Source organism: Tachysurus vachellii, chromosome 15 (genome assembly GCF_030014155.1).
Source record: "Tachysurus vachellii isolate PV-2020 chromosome 15, HZAU_Pvac_v1, whole genome shotgun sequence".
Classification (NCBI taxonomy): domain Eukaryota; kingdom Metazoa; phylum Chordata; class Actinopteri; order Siluriformes; family Bagridae; genus Tachysurus; species Tachysurus vachellii.
The window spans coordinates 21,965,731-21,993,230 of NC_083474.1; the positions used below are offsets into that span (position 1 = coordinate 21,965,731).

At 42.0% G+C, this 27,500-nt stretch overlaps 2 protein-coding genes across 5 annotated transcripts in view; both read left to right on the forward strand.

Moving 5' to 3' along the window:
• The window catches only part of LOC132857844 (casein kinase I), a 22,975-nt gene extending 12,270 nt beyond the window's left edge, over window positions 1-10,705 (forward strand). For both annotated transcript variants that reach the window (XM_060887939.1, XM_060887938.1), the window contains exons 9-11: window positions 124-207; window positions 5,472-5,578; window positions 6,399-10,705. In XM_060887939.1, the coding sequence (XP_060743922.1) occupies window positions 124-207; window positions 5,472-5,578; window positions 6,399-6,453 (246 nt within the window). In that variant the 3' untranslated portion in view covers window positions 6,454-10,705. The remainder of the gene's footprint in view (window positions 1-123; window positions 208-5,471; window positions 5,579-6,398) is intronic.
• A 1,803-nt stretch (window positions 10,706-12,508) lies between these two features.
• Window positions 12,509-27,247, forward strand: LOC132858130 (major facilitator superfamily domain-containing protein 12-like). Of its 3 annotated transcripts, XM_060888351.1 has the most exons (11): window positions 12,509-12,959; window positions 15,072-15,282; window positions 16,220-16,346; window positions 17,713-17,919; window positions 20,371-20,463; window positions 20,604-20,696; window positions 21,756-21,926; window positions 22,989-23,083; window positions 23,596-23,726; window positions 24,005-24,053; window positions 24,866-27,247. In XM_060888351.1, the coding sequence occupies exons 1-10, from the start codon at window positions 12,701-12,703 to the stop codon at window positions 24,037-24,039; spliced, it is 1,422 nt and encodes a 473-aa protein (XP_060744334.1). In that variant the 5' UTR covers window positions 12,509-12,700; the 3' UTR covers window positions 24,040-24,053; window positions 24,866-27,247. The 3 variants fall into 3 exon arrangements, with proteins under 3 accessions (XP_060744334.1, XP_060744333.1, XP_060744335.1); XM_060888350.1 differs by lacking the exon at window positions 24,005-24,053; XM_060888352.1 differs by lacking the exon at window positions 24,866-27,247 and having other exon boundaries at window positions 24,005-24,359.
• The last annotated feature ends 253 nt before the right edge of the window (window positions 27,248-27,500 follow it).

Genomic DNA, 27,500 nt, shown 5'->3' on the forward strand with positions numbered 1-27,500 from the left:
AGAAAGTGCCGATGAAGATTTGATGGAGTGGATTGTAAAGTGATGCTCAGTTCTCTTTTTTTATTTTTTTATTTTATTTTATTTTTTTGTTTGTTTGTTTTTTTTTCTGTGACGTTTGTTTAGCCGACCCCAATAGGACCGGTTTCCACTGATACACCGCTCCAGTCCAACAGCAGAGATAAAGCACAGCAGCAGACCAAAAACCAGGTACACACACACACACACACACACACACACACACTCACTCACTCACTCTCACTCACTCACTCACTCACTCACTCACTCACTCTCACACACACACATTCACGCACACATTCACTCACATTCACTCACACACACTCACACACATTCACACACACATGCACTCACTCTCTCACACACACACACACATACACACACACACACTCACTCACTCACACTCACTCACTCACACACACATTCACACACATTCACACACACATGCACTCACTCACACACTCACTCACACACTCACTCACTCACTCACTCACTCACACACTCACTCACACACTCACTCACACACTCACTCACTCACTCACTCACTCACTCACTCTCACTCACTCACTCACACTCACTCACTCTCACTCACTCACTCACTCTCACTCACTCACTCACTCTCACTCACTCACTCACTCACACTCACTCACTCACACTCACTCTCACACTCACTCTCACACTCACTCACACACTCACTCACTCACTCACTCACTCACTCACACTCACACACTCACTCACTCACACTCACTCACACACTCACTCACACACTCACTCACTCACACACTCACTCACTCACTCACTCACACACTCACTCACTCACACTCACTCACACACTCACTCACACACTCACTCACACACACTCACTCACACACACACTCACTCACACACTCACTCACACACTCACTCACACATGCACTCACTCACACACACACCCATACCCATTCACTGAAATTAGCACTAGTTAAAATTGTCTCTTTGTCTCTACTGTCAGTGTCATTTATCAAGGAAATGTCTATTTTTAGATAAATTCTAAAAAATATTGGCACCCTCACTTTAACCTCATACTTAGGAAAAAAATAAATGGAAAAATAAAACCACGGGAGAGGATCTCTCCTTCCTCACTCTGGATGCTACGACCTCATTGGAGCTTTGTTTCATTTTAGATTTTATTTAATTATTTTTAAATCATCCCTTCAATACCGTGTGAAAAAAAGTGTTTCTCTTTATTTTCACCAACAGCTTTTTATTTACTTTATTTTTCTTACAGCTAATTAAATAAACGAATCAATTCTGTGAAACTAAAACGGTTATCATTTTCACCTCGATTAGCACACGGAAAATTTCAATATCTGGTGTTTTTATTATTTTATTTATTTATTTATTTATTTAATTTTTGTTTATTTTTAAGAATCACCACATTGACGACTTCTCATTTCGTTTCATCTTTATAAAGGGTGCTAATAATTTTAGAGCTGACTGTATATAAAAACCTTTTCATTTCAGGACAGATTATAGACACACTGATTTTTGCACATTTGTTTTTATCTCTGAAATATTTTGTCAGAAAATGTTCTAAACGCTCACAGAAGCATCAGCGAGGAGACCAATCAAAACCACACTCGCGCTCCTGCTTAACCAGCACTCAGTAGTTTATCGCTTTAAGTTAGATGTCAGTTTAAAGTGTAAACAAAACGCACACATCTCTGTCCAAACATACTGATTTAACCAGACCAGACCTTAATAATTCTGCTCCAGTGAGGGAGATCGGAGGAGAACCATCAGATTGCCCCTTTTCCACAGAGGCAGTTTGAGTGCTGGTTCGGAGCCTGATTTAGAACCAGTTCTTTCTTTTCGACAGCCAAAGCACCGGCTCTGAACCAGGAAAAGTGGTTCTTAAGTAGCACCAAAACGTTGCTGGTCTAGACTTAAGAACCGTTTGTGTCAGGGGCTGTGGGCGGGGCTGTGGGCGGGGCTACTGTTAGCGCATTTGATAATGTAGCTTAAGTATACTAATGTTTAATACACTTTTACTTTAAGCACACATTATAGTAAGTAGCTACATGCTAAGGCTAACTTTTTTCTGTGTTAATGAAAAATAACGTTGTACTTTCTTGGTTACAACCTCCTTTTATACAAATTACATGGAGCTGCACGTACACGTTGGATTCGCCGCGTTTGGATGCTAATGTAGGTTCACAAAGCCATGAGCATTAACAGTGAAGAAACCTCCGCCATTGTTGATGTGTTTGTGTTTGCCGCTGCTGCGCTAAAGTTGCCGGGACACGTGACACGTATACAGTGACGTCAGACTCGGCTCTGTGATGCTCTCTAGCCGGTGGAAAGACAAACCGGTTCTTAGAAGGTTCACCAGTGGAACCAACTTTGAACCAGCACCAGTGTTGGCTCTGAACCAGCACCAGTGTTGGCTTTGAACCAGCACTCGGGTCTTTTTGGTGGTAAAGGGGCTTAAGATTCTTCTTGGCTGAGAGGAGAGCAGCCTGATGTGGCCTCCTGCTGCTGTATCTCAGGGCCTTTTTACACCCGGTCACTTCACGTGTTGTCTCTGATCCGATAGCTATCTGATTTGTTAAACTGTTCCATTTACATTAGGCCACATAAATGCGTCTCGGCGAATCGGATATCAATCCGATTGTTCTACTCCCGCCCAAAATGCAAACATATTTTATCTAATTTCCGGGGTAATTGAAATGGAACACGCTTTGGTGTGTGCGGTTTTCAAAAAGAAGACGAAAAAACTCGTTACGACGGTTACGCTACAAAATACAGCATTTACTGTTTGTTTCTGGCGCGATGGACAACTCGTGAGTCACCTGCGAGTGACGTACTTCCGTTTGGGAGGAGTATAGCGCTGACGTATGTGGCTTGAACAACCACATTCATTTACACCTGTCCAGTTTCATCTGAAATGCGTCCCAGACCACCTCCTGAAGGGGTTTGTACTGTCGGATTTATATCCGTCTCCAAAACGTTTCGGAGGGCATTTAGACCTGGACTTTTTACCATCGGATAGCTATCTGATCACAGAAAACACATGAAGTGACCAGGTGTAAAAAGCCCCTGAGGGTGTTAAGACTGATCGAGTTACTGTATTCTTCCTGTTTAGCTCTGATCGTTCTCGTCAACGGTGCGTCTCAAACACTGAAATGCCGCAACAGAAAAGATCGATTTAAGATTTTTCATATAAAACCCCGGCTTTCTGGAGGGCTTTTGCTTTCTGTAGAACCGAACGCCGAACTCTAACCTTCTCCTTGTTTTGATTGGTCACCTTGACTCGAGTGACGAGAGAGAGAGAGATGGTGCTATTCACACTGTGTTCACATGTCTGAACTTTACACAGACACTTAGCAGGTCACCACATACCTCTCTGCATGTGGAGCTCTTTTTTTTTTCTTTTCTTCTCCTTCCTCCTTTCTCTGTCCTCTGTTAGCTGGAGCACTCTGCTTCTGCATGGGAAATGTTCCTCTTTCTGGGTTTTTATTTGTTTTGTTTGTTTTTTTTTTTTCTTTTACACCCTCACATCACCAACCACATGAACACCCCCCCACCTACCCCAGTCTCCCGAACCCAAAGGAAGTGAATCCCAGCCGACCAACAGGGAGCTCCTGGGCTCGCATCTCACCGCTGATAGGCTGGGGGGCTCTGTGCAGGTACTGGGAAGGGGGTGTGTGTGTGTGTACATGTACGTGTGTGTGTGCTGCTTTGCTTAGCATCTTTCTGTATCTCAACCTCTTTCCCTCTGTATGTCACCACTCCTCTGTGGCTCTTATAAAGTATGTTTCCATCTGAATGTAAATGTTTGTGCACGACGCTGTACAACATTCTATGATTAGCATCAAAGCAGAGTGTAAACTGCGCTACAACATTTTATTAGGATACAAGTGATACCACAATGTAAATGTAAAACTTACAGCTGAATAAAACCTTCAGCGTCGTCCCTGGTTAGTTTTTACTAAGCAGAATTCTTATTTCCATATCTGATGAGTATCAAAAAAAGTGTACTTGTGTACTAAAAACTGTCATGATCAAAGATGTATCAGTTTTATTGAGTCTGTCTGTCTCTCTCTCTGTCTCTCTGTGTGTGTGTCTGTCTGTCTGTCTCTCTCTCTCTGTGTCTCTCTCTCTCTCTCTCTGTGTCTGTCTGTCTGTCTCTCTCTCTCTGTGTCTCTGTCTCTCTCTCTGTGTGTGTGTGTGTGTCTCTCTCTCTCTCTCTCTCTCTCTCTCTCTCTCTCTCGCTCTGTGTCTGTCTGTCTCTCTCTCTGTGTGTCTGTCTGTCTGTCTCTCTCTCTCTCTGTGTCTGTGTGTGTCTTTCTCTGACTCTCTCTTTCTCTGTGTCTCTCTGTCTCTGTCTCTCTCTTACACTGCGTGACCCCAAAAAAAGTTTTTGAGGTCAGACACAGGGTTAAACCTGTGACTGTAATTTAAAATTAGATTGTGATTATCGTGTGTGTGTGTGTGTGTGCAGTGTTTTACGTTCACTACTAGACACTTGGGGGTTCACCATAAAAACCTGTGTGTGTGTAATATACACACCGCACACACACACCTAGACTTACACACCCCTATATAAATAAAATCACATGCTAAGATGGAAACTTTACTTTATACAAAAATACGTGTATGCCTTTTTTTATCTCTCTCTCTCTCTCTCTCACACACACACACACACACACACACACACACACACACACACACACACACACACACACACCCTTCTACCTTGTTGTGTGTGTGGTGAGTATTTTCTCCTGCTGTGTTTCCTCTCCCTCACTTCTGTCTTAAAGATCTGCTTTATCTGCACTGGTGACCTCGCTGTAACCCCACGCTCACACCAGCAGCGTCACACCACCGGTTCTCGATGCCTTTAGTTTCTCTGCTTCGTTTTATACACAAGCGTTTTGTCCTGCTCAAATTTTTATAATCAATGTTCGATTAATGGTTAAAGGGCAAAGGATTTAGTCTAAGAAACAATCCTGTAGCTTTCAACCACTCACCAGAGACACAGACGATCTCTTTTCTTTATCATGTCTCTGTACACAGGTTAAATATGAGCAGTCTAAATATTCAGTGAATAAGCTTCAGACCTCACACACTGTAGGAATGACTGTAGTGGATCTCTGTCGGTTTGTCGTTTGCTATGATGAAGGATAAGGTGTAAAGACGGACATTTTCTAGACGTAACCGAGCGATTACGATCATTACCGTGACAACAGGATGACCGCTTTACTGAATCACACCAGCAGAAGGCGCTGATGCGCAGGTTTAAAATCCGTCCCAGCGAAGCGGAAGCTAAACCCCACATTAAGGCGCTTTATACAGAATGAACGACGAGGTTCCTTCGGTATTGTTTTGTCTGGTGATGATAAACGTGTCTCAGAAATCTATCCCAGAGTTCACACACTTCTTTAAAGGCTCGTTGTGTCTCCTTAAACATTCAGGTCATGAGTTCTACCAACGGTGAGGTGAACACGGATGATCCCACAGCAGGGCACTCCAACGCTCCTATCACCGCTCCTGCTGAGGTCGAGGTTGCCGACGATACAAAGTAAACACACACACAAACACACACACATGCGCACAAACACACACGAATTACAAATGATGAGTTTCTTAAAGGTTTTATTTTTTTCTGTGTGCGCGTGTCTGTGTGTGTGTGTGTGCGTGTGTGTCTGGGTGCGTGTCTGGGTGCGTGTCTGTCTGTCTGTCTGGGTGCGTGTCTGTCTCTGTCTGTCTGTGCGTGCGTGTCTTTCTGTCTGTCTGGGTGCGTGCGTGTCTGTCTGTCTGTGTGTGTATTTGTATCTGCCCTATTTGGAAAAGAAAGAGCACAGTGTTAAGAGATACGATTTAATATTTATATACAGCCAAGAAGGGAAAGAAAAGAGGAGAAAGAGAAATAAAAGGAAAGAAGCATAAAGAAAGAAGGAGGAGGAGAGGGAATGAGAGAGAAAGAAATAAAAAGAGGTGGAAAGAGCAGGAGAGAATGTAGAGTGAAACAGAAGGAAAGGAATAGAAAGAAAGAAATAGACAGAAGCAAAGGAAGAAAAGAGCAGAGAGTAATTAATTGTGATTAACTCATTTTATTGGATTCTAATAACGAATATAGAAATAATAGAAGTGATCAATTTAAGACAAAACTAACCGTGTGAACTCGTCCATCATGATGTTCAGAAGACCTGAAGTTCCAGCTGCTCCTTCTATAAACGATTCTCTTTTCCGAAAAAGTCTACAATCGCATCCAGCCATCACTATGGAAACCATAAACCATTAGAACGACCGTAGGATGAATCTAAATGTGCGTGACTGTCAGAGCTGCTGTTCCACACATTAACCAACAACCGTCTTTTTGTGTTTTTTTTTCTTTTCAGGTGCTGCTGTTTTTTTAAGCGGAGGAAGAGGAAAGGCCTGCAGCGGCACAAGTGAAGAAGGGTGGAGAGGAGGGAGAGAAAGGGGACTGGAGCGTGGATCGCTCCGTGAGTGTGTGTGTGTGTGTGTGTAAGAGTGTGTGAGAGATACTTGTCAGATCTGAAGACTCTGAACTGCCACTTGCGAATGTACAAACACCCAAGACGCAGAGAGACTGACTGAGTGAGACGCGCGCGCGCGCATGTGTGTGTGTGTGTGTGTGTGTGTGTGTGTGTGTGAGAGCAGAAAACGTGACGGCAGACGGACGGACGGTAGATCACATTATCAGAGGACTTAAAGCAACTGTTTAAACGCTGAGTGTTTAATTTTACAGGATGAAAGTACGAGCCTGATTGTGAGAGGACTACAGACTGTGATGTCAGGAAACGCAAACCAGAATCACTCTGCTTATGTACATTGTGTGGGTTTGGGTTAGTTTTCTTTTGTTTGTTTGTTTGTTTATTTTTAATGTAATTTAAAATGAAGTTGTTTTGTTGCTCTGCTGTCTCTGAGTTGAACTGTTTTTTATTCGTGTTGTCCTGTTTTTTTTTTTTGTTTTTTTGTTTTTTCTCGCTCTTTCTTTCTTTCTTTCTTTCTTTCTTTTCTTTTCTTTTCGGTTTTTTAATGCTCATGTCCTTTCTATTTTTTTTCTGTCAACATGGATGATGTAGCACAGTGCTGGACTCAGGTAGTGTGGCAGACAGAGAGAAAGACACAGCCTGCGTCTTAATACTGTTTCACACACACACACACACACACACACACACACACCATGTACTGAGTGTGTCCAAACTGTGGTTTGCTTATCAGGAAGAACAACATGGCTGAAACGGGTTTTTCAGAAAGGTGTATTTTTTTTTTTTTTTTTTTTCTTCCCCTCCCCTTAAATATAAAAACACATGTGCACACGGTCACACACAGTCACACACGGTTGTTTTACAGAAGTCTGATGAGGAAGTGCATTTTTCTGTCCTGGAACTTGGTGGTTGTTGTTTTTAGAATCACAAAAGCATTTTAGGTTGCAAATATCTGCATACGGTTAAAGAGCAGCAGTGCAGCTAACTGTATCTGGCTACTTTAGGACGTTACCTTCATTAGGCTCTGAAATTCTTGTTGGTTTATCCAACAACTACATTCCAAATAGACTCGTGAGGTTAAACCACAGATACCCAGCATACTGCATGATAACCTTATCCAGCTAACTTTATCTAGATATAAACAGCTACATTAGTTATCTGGCTAACTATTTTATTTAGTTCATTTTATCTCCACCGCCAGCTGGCAGTTTCTCATTAGCTCGTACTACAACTACAACCAAATATATGCACAAGATTAAGTGGTAGCTTTCTGGCTAACGTCAGCCAGCTAAACTTATCCAGTTAACTTTCCTGTCTAACTTTTTAAATAGATGTGTATTTCTCAGCCAAAATCCACCTGTTTTCATCCAGCTAGCTACACTGTTCCTGCTACAACCAAATAGACACATAAGGATAAACTAATTTAGTCAACTTTATCGACATGTTGATTTTTATCAGTTTATATGTTCAGAGTTATGTCTTCAAATGTCCTTGGCTGTTCATCGTTTTAGCTTCATTTGGGACCTCGAGAAGAAGAATAATTGGTGAGCTAACAGGGCAGCAACACAATAACAACACTAATCCTGCCTTCACATGCGTGCGGCATTTTCAGCTAATTTTTAATAAGCTTCTATCAACAGTAACTTAATGTCCAATCAGTTTGTATAGAATTGAGCAAACTCTGTTTCTAAATGCTGCTTGCTAGTGTGGAAAAAAAAAGCTAGGTAAATCCAGCAGGATCGTTACCAGATAAACATTAGCGTGTGAGCTAGCATAGCGTCTGAAAGCTTTATTCTGTAATCGTCATACATTTTTGTGATCTCAAGCTAAAAGGACAGACGTGGACTTTTTTCCCCCTTCCATGTTAACATTCTGGTATATAATTCTTATTCGTATAAAATAGAAATGTATTTATTCGTCTTTCCGCTCAGACCTGTGTAGAATCTCTACCTCTAGTTAGCATAGTTTTCCTCTAGATAACACAACTTTCTTACCTTTACCTCATTCTGCTAATTGATTAGCACACCAGCTATCACACTACTTCTCCAGTAGAATTAGGTAAAATTTAGGATGTTCTACTAACTAGAGGGGGCACGGTGGTTTAGTGGTTAGCATGTTCGCCTCACACCTCCAGGGTCCACCACCTTGTGTGTGTGTGGAGTTTACATGTTCTCCCCGTGCCTCGGGGGTTTCCTCCGGGTACTCCAGTTTCCTCCCCCGGTCCAAAGACATGCATGGTAGGTTGAGTGGCATCTCTGGAAAATTGTCCATAGTGTGTGATTGTGTGAGTGAATGAGAGTGTGTGTGTGTGTGCCCTGTGATGGGTTGGCACTCCGTCCAGGGTGTATCCTGCCTTGATGCCCGATGACGCCTGAGATAGGCACAGGCTCCCCGTGACCCGAGGTAGTTCGGATAAGCGGTAGAAGATGAGTGAGTGAGTGAGTGAGAGTACTAACTAAAGTTTGACTTTGCTAATTTAAATGTAGTCAGCTAACTCGAAAGCTAAACCTTTGGGGAGGGGGTTGGAAAGATAATCCTACCGCTAAACCCGCATCTAAAAAGAGGCAGATTTTTACATTTTGTATAATATATGTATATTTTTTTTAAACATGAAGCATTATATTGCTTGTTTACGTTTCTTTGTCTTTCTTAAAGACGGCCGTGGCGTTTCATACGAAACACGAACGGTCGTGTATTTATCAGGCTAGCTAGCGTGCTAACTAGCATAACTATGAAGCTAAGCTAATTTCGTAAACACATGGAGTCCCAAAATGAACTTTTACATTTTGAGAGAAATCATTTCCTCAAATTTAAATAGATAAAGGACATTAATTTTAGCTAGCTAGCTTAGCTTCTGGGTGAGGAATTAGCCGAACAATCGATTTGCCGCTTCACGATTACTGATTAATTTATTTTACGTGTCTGTGCGTCCTCATCGGAACGACTTGTATTACTGTACCAAAGCTAATTATTCACCATGTTAGCACAATACACTTCTTTATTTTTTAATAATACTCCAAGAAGCGCAACCCAATTTCATGTATCCTCATTTAATTCCTCAGCAGTGTTTTATTATTTTTTTTCTTTATTTTTTGCTCCTGTTTAATAATTACAGCTGAAGCAAGACGAGAAGTGTGTCGGAAACAGTATTGACGCAGGTCTGTCATCTCTCTTCTTGTAAACTGCACTTTTGTGGGTAAAAGGAAAAACATATATATAACACTGACATTTATGACCGTGATCACAGAGTAAATCGTTTCTACACCCGATTTGTCTCTGCTGAAAGGACAAACGTGACGCTCGGCGGTTTTGCCCCCGAGCCGGAATCAGAAGGACGTCTGGTGTTTATGAAATAGTTTGTGCCTTTCTAAGTGGAACGTTGAACACGTCACTCTCGGTGGTTCGTCCTCGGCGGTTTTTGTCTCATGAGTTTATTAAGAGAAACGGAGGAAGTGTATCAGAGTGAGAATGTACGAGACGTTACATACATATTAAATGTCCTTTCTTCCCCGACTCACGCAACGATATTTATTCAGGATCAGATATTTATTTCAGCATTGCTCAGGTTCATATAAACATGGCAACCAATGAATGATCAATAAGGCTACTTGCAGGGTTGAACTTTTTTCTTTTCTTTCTTTCTTTTTTTTTCAAGATCCAAGCTGTTACAAATCCTTTTCTTTTTTTATTTTAATTGTATTGCTGTGTTGGACGTTTAGGTTAAATTCCAGCTGGCTGATGGTAATTATAATCATTTACAAATCGACTACGATCGCCCCGCCCCTTCGTATACCCCGTCCCTTCATTCACCCCTCCCCAACCTCGGAGTGTTGTCATGGTAACCATCGATCGTTCTAGTTTGATGAAATTTTCTCCCTTTTTCTCTGCACTTCTAAAACTTTTGTCTGAATCTCAAACGTAATTTTAAAACTACTTATTCGGCCTCGGACACGGTTTATAACCTGCTCAGCTCACAGCGAAGCTCCATCGTCCAGCATCATCGTGCACGCCCACATGGTCCCCAGGATCGCTGCTGATCGGTGGAAGCGGAGACGAAGAAGCAGAGGAGAAAGTGCACAGCTGAAGTATTTTACTTTCATATGTCAGTAATCCAGAAGTTAAATTAAAAACGTTTTAGTTTGATTTATTCTGTGATAACTAAATGCCTCATAAATAAAGACTTTTATAATATAGCCCTCTTGTCTTTGTTTTTTTTTTTTTTTTTACTTCGACAATCCCGTTTTATCGCTGGTTTATTTGTAGCCTTTTCAGTTCGTCATTCAAAGCTCATTTTCACTCGTCTGTAGTTTTGACATTTGATGGTACCTACATCAGGTTTCGCAAGCTTATTAAATGACAATCTGCCAAGGATCAGCATAGATTAGACATTAATATCAGATTGACCAGCTGTGACTGAATGGATGGAATAAATGAACATATTTACTGGGTGGATGGATGGATGGATGGATGGACGGATAAATAAAATGAATAGTTTGATGGGATAGATAAGTGGATAGATAGATGGATGGATTACGCTAATAGATATGTTGGATGGACGGATAAATTAAATCATGCGATTGGATGGATTTATGGATTAAATGGATAGATTTAATGAAGGATGAGTGAAACAAATGGATGCCTGAATAGAAGGGTTGATTAAATAGATAGTTAGATGGTTGGATGAATAGGTTTAGTTATGGATAGATGGGCAGATATTTTGAATGAATAATAATCAGATGGTTTGATGGATGAAACGAAGAGCGATTGTCAAGTGGAAATTAATTACTGGATTAATGGAATGTATGAAAAGATTAAATTATTAGGTAGATGGTGGGATGTATGTTTGGTTGGACGAATAGATTAAATTATTGATTAAATAATCATCAGATGGACGTTTCATGGTTGAATTTCTTTGAGGTAAAGGAACATTTATGGATGTTTCATTCTGGTCACTTCCTCTGAGTTTTCTTAGTTCTGTGTGAAGTGAAAGAGAAAACCTCACAGTCCACTTATTATTGAAATCTTTAAGAAATTTGGAGTATATTCTTGGGGAACATTCCTCGTTCCTCTGGGATGTGATGAAGTGTCTGTGAATATTGTGATATAATTATAACGCTGCTTCATTTAACTACTTCTTCACTTGGACCTGCGTGAGAACAGGAACGGTGTGAGACCTATGAACACATTGTGATTGTTCAATCATTAACCTTTACAGAGAAGTCAAAAGTGTTGCTCATGCATGATGGTGCAAAACTCCACTGTATGTGCAATAAAGAGATATATTTAGGCTTCAGTATTCTAAGTGATTTGAAGTTAACACAAAACTGAGCACGAAAGTTAACATTTTAGTTTAACAAACAAAATTTCATTACAAGAATAGACTATTGTAACAACACCGTGCATAACTGTTTGTTTGTTTTTGTTTATTTTTATTTATTTATTTATTTGCTTGCTAATTAATTAATTCACTGATTAACTGATTAATTAATTAACTGATTAAATAACTGAATAATTAATTGCTTAATTAGTTAATTAATTTGTCTGTTTGGCCAAACCCATAGTTTAGTATATTCAATTAATCTAATATACAATATATAATCTTAATTAATAACAATATTAATTTTGGTCTCAATTTAAACCATTTTACCATTAAAATGACTGTAATCTTCGGCAGCACGTGCAGGCTGCGTTACCAGATCCTACACGCTCCCTACACGAGTGCACTTTGTAGGGTGTAAGACAAGGCGCCGCAGTGTCACTCTGTAGCAGAATGTAGTGCACTATGTTAATGCGCGACGCTCTATTTGGGACGCAACCCGGAAGTGGCGACGGTTTCTTGATTTTTATATTTTTATTTAACCACAAAAAAAGGTTTTAAAAATAATATAATAAAAAAACGTGTTCAAAACGTATATTATGCTAAAATGAATTTTATTGAGTTTTATGATCCACAATAAACTGTGTTTACGCCCCTCCCACTCACGAGTCAGCTGACTTTCTGTATGTGACTTAAAAACAAACCGGGTGGAAAAAACGCGGTGTTTGTTTTTCTCCAAACACGAAGGCGTATTAACTTTATTTTAACTCCCAGCCTCTGTAAAGGCGGATGAAGAAGATGTTAAAGAGGATAGAAAGTGAAAAAAAAAAAATACCACGTTAGTTGATTCAGTGTAACTGGTTTGTGTGTCATGGATGAATCGATACCTCTGCTGAGTCGACTCAGTTATGCAGTCGGACACTTTTTAAACGATTTGTGCGCCTCTATGTGGTTCACTTACCTCCTGGTGTATTATCACTCTGTGTTGGGCTTTCAGAACACGTATGCTGGTGTGTTATTGTTAGTGGGACAGATAGCAGATGGAGTGTGTACTCCTCTGATCGGATATGAATCGGACAGGACGGCAGGATGCGGCAGTTACGGCAAGAGGAAAACATGGCATTTAATAGGTAAGATTTCTCTTCTAATCTACAGAAACTTAGTGCTGTCCTGCAGGCGACAGTTTAGTCTAGATGTCATTACATATAAACGGACTCTGACAAGCAGTTTAAGGAGAAGATTTGGGCGAAAAGGAAAGTGTGTATTAGTCTGGGGAATTCCGACGCTTTTCATTGAGTCAACGGAATCGCTGTAAGAGCCGACTCTCCTCGGTCCCAGTAAGAGCCGACTCTCCTCGGTCCCAGTGAGAGCCGACTCTCCTCGGTCCCAGTGAGAGCCGACTCTCCTCGGTCCCAGTGAGAGCCGACTCTCCTCGGTCCCAGTGAGAGCCGACTCTCCTCGGTCCCAGTGAGAGCCGACTCTCCTCGGTCCCAGTGAGAGCCGACTCTCCTCGGTCCCAGTGAGAGCCGACTCTCCTCGGTCCCAGTGAGAGCCGACTCTCCTCGGTCCCAGTAAGAGCCGACTCTCCTCGGTCCCAGTGAGAGCCGACTCTCCTCGGTCCCAGTGAGAGCCGACTCTCCTCGGTCCCCGTGAGAGACGACTCTCCTCGGTGCCAGGGAGAGCCGCCTCTACTCGGGTCCCAGTGAGAGCCGACTCTCCTCGGTCCCAGTGAGAGCCGACTCTCCTCGGTCCCAGTGAGAGCCGACTCTCCTCGGTCCCAGTGAGAGCCGACTCTCCTCGGTCCCAGTGAGAGCCGACTCTCCTCGGTCCCTGTGAGAGCCGACTCTCCTCGGTCCCCTGTGAGAGCCGGCTCTTCGGGGGTCCCTGTGAGAGCCGGCTCTTCGGGGGTCCCTGTGAGAGCCGGCTCTTCGGGGGTCCCTGTGAGAGCCGGCTCTTCGGGGGTCCCTGTGAGAGCCGGCTCTTCGGGGGTCCCTGTGAGAGCCGGCTCTTCGGGGGTCCCTGTGAGAGCCGGCTCTTCGGGGGTCCCTGTGAGAGCCGGCTCTTCGGGGGTCCCTGTGAGAGCCGGCTCTTCGGGGGTCCCTGTGAGAGCCGGCTCTTCGGGGGTCCCTGTGAGAGCCGGCTCTTCGGGGGTCCCTGTGAGAGCCGGCTCTTCGGGGTCCTAAAAGTGTCAAAAAGACACACGATCAGCTCAGCTCACCAATAAAAGTTGACTCTTTCACCAATCAGTTGGTTTATATCACAGATAAGAGTCGACTCTATCACCATTGACACAGGTCAGACAATTGGTGCTGACTATGTCGACTCCTAGAAAGAGTCGACTCCTGTCATTCTCAAGAGTCCTAATAAGAGCTGGCCCTTTTGATTCTTCTTTAAAGTCCTTCTCTTGCGAACCTCTCTACCTTTTCTTTCATGAAGTGACTAAGGAAAAAAAACCCATAGATTTTTATAGTATAGAGTAATTTCAAAAAGCCTAAACTCATCTGTCCTGAAGATGTTGGAAATCTTCTACCTGTGAGACTCTTTATGAATAATAAATAATCGTCTCCTAACAGAAACCATCAACACAGCAAACATTTTATACATTTTTAGAGTAGTGTCCAGCATCGGCATCCCTGCAGACGAGCTGGTACTGTAAAAACCATAACATTAATGTTTAATGGGCACATTTATATCGTCGCTGTCGGGCGGAAACCTCGTATGTCCAAATTTGGTCAGTTTCATATTTTTTCACATATCGATGCTATTGGTCAGTCCCCACGTGGGTCTGTTATTTTTACAGGTTATTAACCAATCTAAAGTCTTGAAAATAGCTTGAGCACAAATCTCATAACTCCATTGGACACTTCAACTGTCCACCTCTTCCTCACTCCGCGGGAGAGCTTCACGGCATATTTCTCCTCAAGAAGAGTCGCAACGAATCAACACGTCTTCTGAGGTAAATGTCTTCAAAACACTGGGCTCAAAGAAAAAAAGATCTTGACCCCCGCTAGTTCTGGTGCTCGTCTGAGGACAGGAATTTAGCGCTAGACAATCCACTGCAACGCGGACTAAACCCTGTGCACTGCAGATAAGGTACGGCGTTTTTTTAATGTCCTGAAAAATAACGTTTTTGGAGATACGAGGATTCTGTCTGACAGCGATGATATAAACCTTTGATTATAGCAAATGAATCAACACCTAAATGATGCTGATCTTTTTTTTTTATCTTTCTGTCTGTCCAGGGACGGTCAGCGTGATCGTCTCTTTCCCCTTCATCTTTAATCAGTGTCTCGGCTGTAGCGAGTACACTCCACAGTGGGCCAGTCTCATCTACTTCACCCCTTTCATCGTCATCTTCCAGTTTGGCTGGGCTGCGACCCAAATCTCCCACCTGTCCCTAATTCCCGAGCTGGTGAAGTCCGAGTCGGCCAAAGTGGAGCTCACGGCTTACAGGTACGGCGAGCTTTAAATAAGCGGACACGCTCAAACTCGTGACACCGGATTGTTCACTTCTACATCCTGGTATACATTGCAGACTATTTCAATCCTAGATCACAGACACAGTGTTAACCTGCTGTGAGCTCTTTGCTGAACTGAAACCCTGAACTTGCTCACACACCTCGTCTGGTTTTGGCGATACAGACAGATATTTGAAAGAAGAAGGAAATGTTTTTTTTTCCTAACTTCACAGATGTTGTGCTTGTTTGAGGATACAGTCAGTGCACAGCGGCTCTGGTGTTTTTTTTAACCTACTTCCTGTTTGCAGGTTCCTTTTAGATTTTAGGTCTTCGAGCTGAATTTTACAGCTGGACTTTGTTCTGGTCCTCGAGTTTAGATGAAAAAAAAATCAAACTTGTTCAATAGTGATTTACTCCAAACTACCAGCATGTGACTCTAGAAGGAGCGCCGTGTGATGGACTCTGATCTGTCCGTCTGTCTGTCTATGAATCTGTCTGTTTCTCTCTTTACTCTGTCTCTTTTCCTGTAGCTGATTGTCTGTAATTTTTATCTCAGTCTGTCTACAGTATGTATTTTTTTTGTCTGTCTGGTGTTTCAGTCTCTCTGTCTTCATACGTCTGTCTGTCTGTGTGTCTGTGTGTGTCTACCTTTCTTTATTCATCTCTTTGATCTGGCATTCTCTACCTTAGACTGTATGCTTTACACACCTTTAGTGTGTATACTCTCTCTCTCTCTTTTTTGCTCTCTCTCTGCATACATATATTCGTGTCTCTGTAACTTCTCTTCTTTCTCTGTCTGTCTGGCTTTTCCTCTGTCTATCTGTATCCTGTCTATCTGCCTGTTCACGTATGTACAGTATATATTTTTACTGTCTGTCTGAATTTTTTCTCTATTATAGGCGATCATTCTCGGTTATTATTTAATCACACAGATACGCGTTCACCGTCATCGCCAACATCACCGTGTACGCCGTGGCCTGGCTGCTGTTCCATTTCCAGTCTAACGAAGATCCGTCTATTACCGATAACCTCGGGCCCGTCGACATTCCCATCTTCAGAGTGAGTGTGAAAACAGACACAGCGGAGTCACTCTGGTGTTTCACGTTTTCCAGTTCAGTTTTTAACACTTTTACTTCCTTTTTTTTAATCAGTTCAGTGTTGAGTGCATTTTCTCTTAAGGTCTAATTATTGTTAAGCAACCATTTAAAAGATAGAAAAAATAATCAGCATTAAAGGTGGGGTCTCCGTTGTTTGAGAAATTCTTCGAGAAGACAAACAGAACAAAAATCAAAACAAACATGTAGCCAATGAGCAGAAAGGGGCGTGTCTTGTCAATATGGTGTGACATTAGTAGAAAGAGGTTTTAACATTGACATGGAGGATAAAAACAAAGAAAGAAAGAGAAGAAAGACTTACAATAAGGTAAGAAGTAGGACGTGTTAATATAGGATCAGCTTTCCAGCGCTGGAGAGAACTGAAGGAGCAGGAAGTTGGTCACATATTCACAGATTGGAGTTTCCTGAGTCAATAACTCCTGAGCTAAACACTGTTACTACACAAATAACACCTCTTTTCTATCGTAGTAATGTAGAGACGCAGCTACAACCGTGTTTTGTGTAGTAACAGCGTTTAGCTCAGGAGTTATTGACTCAGGAAACTCCAATCTGTGAATATGTGACCGACTTTACTTAAGACGCCGAGGCGCTTTTTTCCTTCTCGATAGGTGAGTAACGTTGGTTTTGCTTTGTTACACAGAACTAATATATGCCTTTGTCCTTTACATGATTATGTTTGTGTGTCATTTTTGCTTGTTTGTTTATCTGCAATCGTATTGTTCTTCCCTTCAGCTATGATAAAGACTCATTTCTTTAAAGTAGTTCCCTGGGTTACGTATGTATGTGTGGGCGGAGCTATCGATACAGGGGTGGGACCCGTTTGGGTTAGGGGTGTGTTTGTTTTGGTGATTTCTAATGTCAACATTTGCTTTCAAACAACGGAGACCCCACCTTTAAGCTGCACATCGTCGATTGCGTTCTAAGAACCAGTAACCTCAAACACCTCTAATCTGGAAACTGGGAAAAAGTTTTTTATTTCATATTCTGCAATTTCAAAGAAATACCTAACAAACAAAATATCATTTTGAATTACGTTTTTAGTAAATAATAGAGCTGTAAGTTGGGCACAGTGGCTTAGTGGTTAGCATTTCAATTTAAATAATGATTACACTTCTGCTAATAATTACATATGTATACTCCTTAATAAATGATTTTCTTTTATTTTAAAGTACTACATTTATTATTATTATTATTATTATTATTATTATTATTGTTGTTGTTAGCAGTTTTCAGCTGAATTATTTTAATTGTATAAAATTCATCACTCTATTTATCCTGCAATCACTGCTTTTTTATTATTATTTTTTAAGAATCTGAGTCTGATCGTGTGGGCGATCGGCGTGTTTTTCTCTCTGATCTTCCACCTGGGTACACGGGAGACAAAGGCTGGATGTAAGGAGGATGAGGGAGCAGAAGATAACGGACAACAGACGCCTCACCTCATTCGATCCACACTGAACCCTCCTTCTGTGGCTCTGCAGTGGCGACACTGGCTCAAAGAGCCGTCCTTCTACCAGGTACTCAGCCAATCAGCTTCCTGCTTTTACAAGCTTTTACTACACACTCGGATGCATATCAGCTCCGGAGGAAAATGATTACTAGAGGTTTAAATCAGCGTCCTTGTACATTTTACTGCACAGGTCTGTCACCATGACTCGTGACTGATTCATGACTGAGACGGTCATGTGACCTTTAAACCATCACCAGAATTCAGCTCAGTTAAAGCAACTGAACATGAAATGATTTACAACATACAGAGCTTGTAGTGCAGAGGAGAACACACCCACATCTGAGAGAGAGAGAGAGAGAGAGAGAGAGAGAGAGAGATACAGAGGGAGAGGGAGAGATACAGAGGGAGAGGGAGAGATACAGAGGGAGAGGGAGAGATACAGAGGGAGAGGGAGAGATACAGAGAGAGAGGGAGAGATACAGAGAGAGAGGGAGAGATACAGAGAGAGGGAGAGATACAGAGGGAGAGGGAGAGATACAGAGAGAGGGAGAGATACAGAGAGAGAGGGAGAGATACAGAGAGAGGGAGAGATACAGAGGGAGAGGGAGAGATACAGAGAGAGGGAGAGATACAGAGAGAGAGGGAGAGATACAGAGAGAGAGATACAGAGGGAGAGGGAGAGATACAGAGAGAGAGATACAGAGAGAGAGAGAGAGAGAGAGAGAGATACAGAGGGAGAGGGAGAGATACAGAGAGAGAGGGAGAGATACAGAGAGAGAGATACAGAGGGAGAGGGAGAGATACAGAGGGAGGGAGAGATACAGAGAGAGGGAGAGATACAGAGAGAGGGAGAGATACAGAGAGAGGGAGAGATACAGAGGGAGAGGGAGAGATACAGAGAGAGGGAGAGATACAGAGAGAGGGAGAGATACAGAGAGAGAGAGAGAGAGAGAGATACAGAGAGAGAGATACAGAGGGAGAGGGAGAGATACAGAGGGAGAGGGAGAGATACAGAGGGAGAGGGAGAGATACAGAGAGAGGGAGAGATACAGAGAGAGGGAGAGAGATACAGAGAGAGAGATACAGAGGGAGAGGGAGAGATACAGAGAGAGGGAGAGAGATACAGAGAGAGAGATACAGAGGGAGAGGGAGAGATACAGAGGGAGAGGGAGAGATACAGAGGGAGAGGGAGAGATACAGAGGGAGAGGGAGAGATACAGAGAGAGGGAGAGATACAGAGAGAGGGAGAGAGATACAGAGAGAGAGATACAGAGGGAGAGGGAGAGATACAGAGGGAGAGGGAGAGATACAGAGAGAGAGGGAGAGATACAGAGAGAGAGAGGGAGAGATACAGAGGGAGAGGGAGAGATACAGAGGGAGAGGGAGAGATACAGGGAGAGAGAGAGAGAGAGATACAGAGAGAGAGAGAGAGAGAGATACAGAGGGAGAGAGATACAGAGGGAGAGATACAGAGGGAGAGGGAGAGATACAGAGAGAGAGAGATACAGAGAGAGAGAGATACACAGAGAGAGAGAGATACACAGAGAGAGAGAGAGATACACAGAGAGAGAGAGATACACAGAGAGAGAGAGAGATACACAGAGAGAGAGAGATACACAGAGAGAGAGAGATACACAGAGAGAGAGAGATACACAGAGAGAGAGAGAGATACAGAGAGAGGGAGAGATACAGAGAGAGGGAGAGATACAGAGAGAGAGAGATACAGAGAGAGAGAGATACAGAGAGGGAGAGATACAGAGGGAGAGGGAGAGATACAGAGAGAGATACAGAGAGAGAGGGATACAGAGAGAGAGGGATACAGAGAGAGAGGGATACAGAGAGAGAGATACAGAGAGAGAGAGATACAGAGAGAGATACAGAGAGAGAGAGATACAGAGAGAGAGATACAGAGAGAGAGGGAGAGATACAGAGAGAGAGAGGGAGAGATACAGAGAGAGAGGGAGAGATACAGAGGGAGGGAGGGAGATGGAGGGAGGGAGCGAGAGAGAAGAAAAAGAGAAGAAAAAGGAGATATTTAAGAAAGAAAGAAGGATGAAAGGAATGAAGAGAGAAGAAAGGAAGGACGATTGGGGGGAACGGAGGGAGGGAGGTGAAGGGGTACACATGAGAGGGACAGCTCAGGTTGGTTGTTTTGGTTACAAGGTCATAAAGGATAGATTGAGATGTTTGGACATGTACAGAGGAGGGAGATGGTGTTATTGGTAGAAGGATGTTGGTGATGGAGCTGCAGGTAAGAGTTCAAGAGGAAGGACAAAGAGGAGACGTATGGATGTGTTCAATGAGGACATGAAGGCAATTAGAGGATGCTGAGGATAGAGTTAAATGGAAACAGGATTCACTGTGGAGACCCATAACGGAAAAAGCTGGAAATAGAAGAAGAGGTAGAGATTGAAAGATTGATAGAGATAGAGAGAGGAATTGAGGAATGAAAAAAATGAGTAAAATGACTTTTCCTTCCATCACGTTTACTCAGTGTTTCTGTTCATCTTGTTTTCAGGTTGCACTTCTTTACATGTGCACAAGGCTGATAGTGAATCTGTCACAGACCTACATATCCATGTACCTCACTAACTCACTGCTCCTGCCAAAGGTAACACATGCACACGCACACACACACACACACACACACACACACACACACACACACACACACACACACACACACACACACACACACACAAGCTGTGTGCTTTAATACATTCTCTCTGTTTTTCATGATTCTGATTACAGAAGTACATCGCCACAATCCCCTTGGTGATGTACGTGAGCGGATTCGTCTCCTCACTGATCATGAAGCCCTTCAACAAGCTGATAGGGAAAACTGTGAGTTCACAGATTCCTCTCCTGATGATCACAAATGAAAACAGATCAATGCAGAAAGTTTAAACAGTCCTGATTATTTTATTGGAAATCTGTGATGAGAAGGCCATTAGAAACAATGTAGATCTCCAGTAATATTATTATAAATGTTTTTATTTATTATCGTTCAGCACAGAATATTTTAAACGATTCTAACATCAAGCTCACGTTACTGTGGTCTGTATTCTGTTCATAGGCACTTTGTAATCATGTGTTAATCACCGGGGAATTTGTTGCACTAGAGCCCAAGCAGAAGAGTAGCATAAAGTACAAATACTATGAATAAAGTCAGCACTATGTTGTGATTCCCTGCATCTCGATGGTGCATACAGTACTTACTGTTTCTGTCAGATAATATAAGAGGAATAAAGCACATCAGGATTGTTGATTATTTTATTATATGTCAGCATGATATATATCATGGTGTGTGTGTCTGTGTGTGTCTGTGTGTGTGTGTGTGTGTGTGTGTGTCTGTGTGTGTGTGTGTCTGTGTGTGTGTGTGTGTGTGTGTGTGTCTGTCTGTCTGCGTGTGTGTGTGTTTGTCTGTCTGCGTGTGTGTATGTGTGTGTGTGTGTGTGTGTGTGTCTGTCTGTCTGTCTGCGTGTGTGTGTGTTTGTCTGCGTGTGTGTGTCTGTGTGTGTGTCTGTCTGTCTGCGTGTGTGTGTGTGTGTTTGTCTGTCTGTGTGTGTGTGTGTGTCTGTCTGTCTGTCTGCGTGTGTGTGTGTTTGTCTGCGTGTGTGTGTCTGTATGTGTCTGTCTGTGTGTGTGTCTGTCTGCGTGTGTGTGTGTCTGTCTGTCTGCGTGTGTGTGTGTGTCTGTCTGTCTGCGTGTGTGTGTGTCTGTCTGTCTGCGTGTGTGTGTGTCTGTGTCTGTCTGTCTGTCTGCATGTGTGTGTGTTTGTCTGTCTGCGTGTGTGTGTGTGTGTGTGTGTCTGTGTCTGTCTGTCTGCGTGTGTGTGTTTGTCTGTCTGCGTGTGTGTATATGTGTGTATGTATGTGTGTGTGTGTGTGTGTGTGTGTGTAGTTGGTCTATTTTGTAGGTCTGGTCCTGATCCTGATCTTCTCTTACTGGGCTCTGGTGGACACTCATATGGGAGACGGCGTGTACGGTGCGGCGGTGTTGTTGGGGGCGGGGTCAGCCACCATCCTCGTCATGTCTCTGTCTATGACCGCAGATCTCATCGCCGATCAAACCGTACGTTCTGCTCCACTCCTTCACTTTCTCATACATTCATGTTTCCTCTACAGATCCTGTTGCCCTGTAGCTCAACTTCAGTTTCATGTATTTTTCTCGTTCATACGTTTGCCTGTTTATCAGACTGTTTGTTCGCTATTAGCTTTTCAGATCATACTCTTATATAATTCACAGGTTCCTCACCCTGGTCCTGCAGAACCTTCTCGGTTTTTTTGACAACCGTGCTCGTATCCGTAACTGAGGTCCACCTCGTCAGTCCACTGTTATGCTCTTTAACAGTAGATCCGAACAAACTGAGCAGTCATGTCGGTGTTAGTTTCTCTGGTTAGCAATAGAACTCTTCCTGCTTCCTGTACAGTGGTGGACAATTAACTTAAGTCGAGGCGATTATTTATGTGAGGTGTGTGGAAGGAGGCGGGGCTTATATCATGCTGTCAGTCATTCTGAACGTACATGTTGATCAGCTTATTGGCTCTTTTATTAAAGGGGACAAAAAGCTTATCTAGACCAACATGTATAGCAATGCATGATGGGAACAGTGTTGCATAACATGTTTGATTATGTAATGATCAGAAATGTAAAAACTCACTTGACACGTAACGACTCTTCTCCAAAACAGGAGAGGAAACAACACTGCTCCGGCTCAAACTGATTAATTATAACAACTACAGCACAAAATAAACAACAGTAAACTCACAGAGCTGCTGGCTGTCCATCTCGATGGGTGGCGCTATGAACAGAACCCTGGAACATAACCAGGCGTGCTCTGACCAATGAGAGGACAGTTTACTCACATGTGACTTGCAGAGACACATTTTATTGCATTGTGTAACAGTCCCATGTTTAAGAACATGTTCATCATTCACTACTCAGTCACTCATTCACTCATTGGCTGATTAACGAGTGCTGGACAGGGGGCGCTATCATCTATTTAAAATGAGCACACTGTGATTTATGGATCAAAACCCTGCTGAAAAGGAGACACACATTCTAGGAACATCTTAGTTGTGTTTTTGTGTTACAAGTGTGTCTTTGTTTAATGTTTTGTATTCGTCCTCGCAGCAAAGCGGAGCATTTGTTTACGGGGCTATGAGCTTTACTGACAAAGTGGCAAATGGACTGGGAGTCATAATCATCCAGAGCCTGCACCCGTGCCAGTACGTCACCTACACCGTCACCTACACCATCACCTACACCGTTACCTACAATGTCACCTACACTGTTACCTACAATGTCACCTACACCGTTACCTACAATGTCACCTACACCGTCACCTACACCGTCACCTACAACTTCACCTACACCGTCACCTACAACTTCACCTACAATGTCACCTACAAGTCACCTACAACTTCACTACCACCACCTACACCGCCACCTACACCACCACCTAAACACTTTGGCTACACTTTGACTAATGCATATTAAATATGATTAACAGCAATTTAACCATGAAATGTCACAAAATAGCAAATAATTGACAAAATAAAATATATAAAACTGATTTTAGCTGTTTGGTTGGAATTTTATATATAAAAAGATTTTAATGATGTTTTATATCACTGGAATACTACTGTTACACTGTACTCATGTCTGAAACTCGGTCTGTCTGAAACTGTGTGTGTGTGTGTGTGTGTGTGTGTGTGTGTGTGTGTGTGTTCCTCCTCAGTACTCAGGTGTGTTGTCCTGCGTGCGTATGGTATTATCACTATGTGATGGTGATCGTTACGGGCGGAGTCGGCGTCATAGCTGCACTCAGTCTCTGCACCATTCTCATCTGGCCAATCAGGATCAGCCATCGTAAGTCCATCTTTATCCCCTTCGCCTCTCTTCTTGTGACAGACGTTTCAAACAAACTCGGCACCTTCTGAACTCAGAAAACATGTAAACATGGTCTAATGTCCTTTTTACACATAGAGTAATAATAGCAACAATAATAATAATAACAATAACAGTAATAACAATAACAGTAATAATAATAATAATAATAATAATAATGAGAGACGAGTGATCCAGCACTGAGGTGTTCACTCTGGAGTCACGAGGTGAATACTCCAGCTGGATGTTGTGTGTTACAGTGTCGGTGGAGCGACAGGTAAACGGGTCCAACTAACATTCACCCTGACGGTGAGAGGTTTTTATTCACGTTCTTTACAGACCACACTTTACTGAGTCACTGATCACAGACGTCGTCCTGAAACCACACGATTTTCACGAACAGCAATCGAAGATCCTGCAGCACTGTGCACTGTTCTGATCTCATGAAAAGGTGTCCTGGATAATCATGATCCTCTTGTGACCAGCTCAGTGCTCTGTCTCTCTTCTGTGATTTAGCTTTGACATTTACATATATCCTCTGGCCTAGCCTGTCACACTCTCTCTCTCTCTCTCTCTCTCTCTCTCTCTCTCTCTCTCTCTCTCTCTCTCTCTCTCTCTCTCTCTCTCTCTCTCTCTCTCTCACCCTCTCTCTCTCTTTCTCTTTCTCTCTGTCTCCCCCTCTCTCTTTCTCTCACCCTCTCTCTCTCTCTCTCTCTCTCTCTCTCTCTCTCACCCTCTCTCTCTCACCCTCTCTCACTCACTCACTCACTTATTCACTCACTCACTCACTCACTCACTCACATTCTCTCTCTCACCCTCTCTCACTCACTCACTCTCTCTCTCTCTCTCTCTCTCCCTCCCTCGCTCTCTCACTTATTCACTCACTCACTCACATTCTCTCTCTGTGTCTCTCTCTCTCTCTCTCTCTCTCTCTCTCTCTCTCTCTCTCTCTAAACCAGCCTCTGAATGGCAGAGCTGCTGTTACAGAAAACTAATTAAAACCATCTGACCAATCAGAATCCACGGTTTCTGAATCAGACAATTGATTGTGTTCACTGGACCACAGAGGAATTGCCCGTTTGCCTGTTATTTACTCGTGGGTGTGTGCGTGTGTGTCTCAGGTCTCAGCGTGATGCCCGGTCTGATGCCAGACAGAGAAGATTCAGACAGCAGCAGCGAGCCGACGTCGGTGAACTGAATTCCGCTGAATCGTGTGTAAATCTGCACAGACTGAGGATTACAGTGAACTGAAGTGAGCCTGATGTTATCTTCCTCTTTATCCAGTTATTTACGGATATGTCCCGTGAGTGTGTGTGTGGACTATTCTCATGTGGGTAGCTGGAACACGTGCAGTCCATCATCATCATCTTCATCACTAACAGCACTACCCAAGTGCCCCAAATTACAAATGTTTTTATTTTGGCATCTGGGTTTCACAAAATGACAGATCACATACACCATGGTATATGTTTCTTATACTGTGAGATATATATGTGTGAGAGAGTGTCTGTGTGTGTGTGTGTGTGAGTGAGTAGCTTCCACACTACACAAAACCTCTTAAAACTACATAAAATCTAAGATCATAGAAAGCTGAAAATGATAAAATGCTGACAAAACAGAGAAAGTTCGCCTCCTCAGCGCACTGGCTGTGTGTATTAGGTCTCTAAATAATGCAGCTCAACCACTGCAGAGCTTCCACTTCCATAGACACACTACTCTAACCCATCGTCTTTTTATAGGGTGCTTTTACTTTTGTCATAATTGAACAGCTAGGCTTTATATGGCTTGTGTGGATTTGTTTTCTGTACAAGTCAATGTTCATTAACTTGTATTTAATTAAGCGGTCGAATCTTGGCAATGTAATCTGTATAAATCCTGAGGAAACTAAATTAACTTGGGCACAAACTTTAGGATACAAGTGTTTTTTATTTCCATTAATTATGCGTATTTTCCTAAGAGCTACATATCTTGTGAATAATTCATTTATATGCAGTTTGCTAAAAGAGGCTCAGTGTATTCTGAGGTAATTTATAGATATTTAGCCGTAGTTATCGCAGTGCTAAACTGGTGGCTATAAGCTCCTTTTACTGGTTAGCTGCGTTAGCCTCCTGTCTCAGACTAAAGATTAAAGACAAACATGTCATGACCTGCCTACATTTAAGCTGATCTGTCACTTTAACGTTTACATCATAGCTTCTGTGAGTAGACACTTGAAAATGATGAATCCCTACGTTGCTTTTGTGAGAAGTTTCCTTATGTAGGTAGCACACTTTGGGAAAGTGCTCCTAATAAATAGACTACTTTATTTTCGGACAGATTTAACGGAGCATCACATTTCCTGTCTCATAAGAGACAATGAGTGTATATCATTATATTGCTGCAATAATAATAATAATAATAATAATAATAATAATAATAATAATAATATTATTATTATTATTATTATTATTATTATTATTAATAGTTGTTGTTGTTGTTGTTATTAATGCAATATAATAGTAATATATAATATAATAATAAAAATAACATTATTATTATTATTATGATTGTTATCGCAATATAATGATATAAGGTGTGACGTCAGTTTAAAATCAGGGAATAATGGATGTCGTCATGACGCAGAACGTTAATGTTAATACTGAAAATGCACATTTTGTTTAAAGGGAAATCACGTGTTTTATTTTTATTCTCTATTTTACGGGGAACAGCAGCAGCACAGCTGCATCATGTGGTGATGAACACTGTTGTTTTGACAAAAGTTTATTTACTGTATAGTTACACTTTCTGTTCATAAAGCTTTAGAACTCTACTTAACTCATCGCTAACAATTCAATACGGCACAGATGCCACTTAGTCTTTACTATATTTACACCATTTATTTCTTTTTTTTTTTGTTTCATTCTTCAACAATTGAGCTTTAAATATATACATACACGGTTAAAATGTGATTTATTAAACCGCAGTTTTTAAAAATTCAGCTGTAATCCTAAATAAATATAATTAAGTATACAACCTATGACCTAATAAAAGGTCTCTTTATCAAATCAGATTCACTTCTTTTTACTTCTCTCCGTTTTCTCCAATATCCGATCGACGTCATTAATACCTAATAAAGACTGATAATTACTAATACTGTATCTACTGTCTGAACCTTCAAAATCTCATCTTTATTCATTTCTGTTTGCATTAATCAGGTGTCTTTTAATCATTTTTTCAAAGAATTATAAAACATTCAGAGAATAACTAAGGATATTAAATGCTCTAATGCTTGATGATTAGACTTTATAACACAAGGGATTATGTGCACAGTAATTATTCAGTCGTGTATGAAAACAGCTCTAATCATTAAAATGATGTTAAGGAAATAAATGGAGATTTATGTGTATATATATAAGTATAATCAGGTTTGATCAGATGCATGATCTGCTGTGATTCTGCCATCTGACACGTTTTTTGTATCTTTATTGTAATGTACGATATTTTTTTTTAAATCAAATTGTAAACAGGAAACAATAAAAAGAACCGTTCTGTCATTCTTCTGTTTCATTGTGTGAATTTACTAAACGAAATAAATAATAACTGAATTTCAGAAAAACCTGAAACTGGAGACTCACTGAAGTCACTGCACACGTCCCCTCTCTCTCTCTCTCTCTCTCTCTCTCTCTCTCTCTCTCTCTCTCTCTCTCTCTCTCTCTGTCTCTTCTTTTTGCCGCTCTGTCTGTCTCTCTCTTCCTCTTGCTTCCTCCCTCTCTCTCT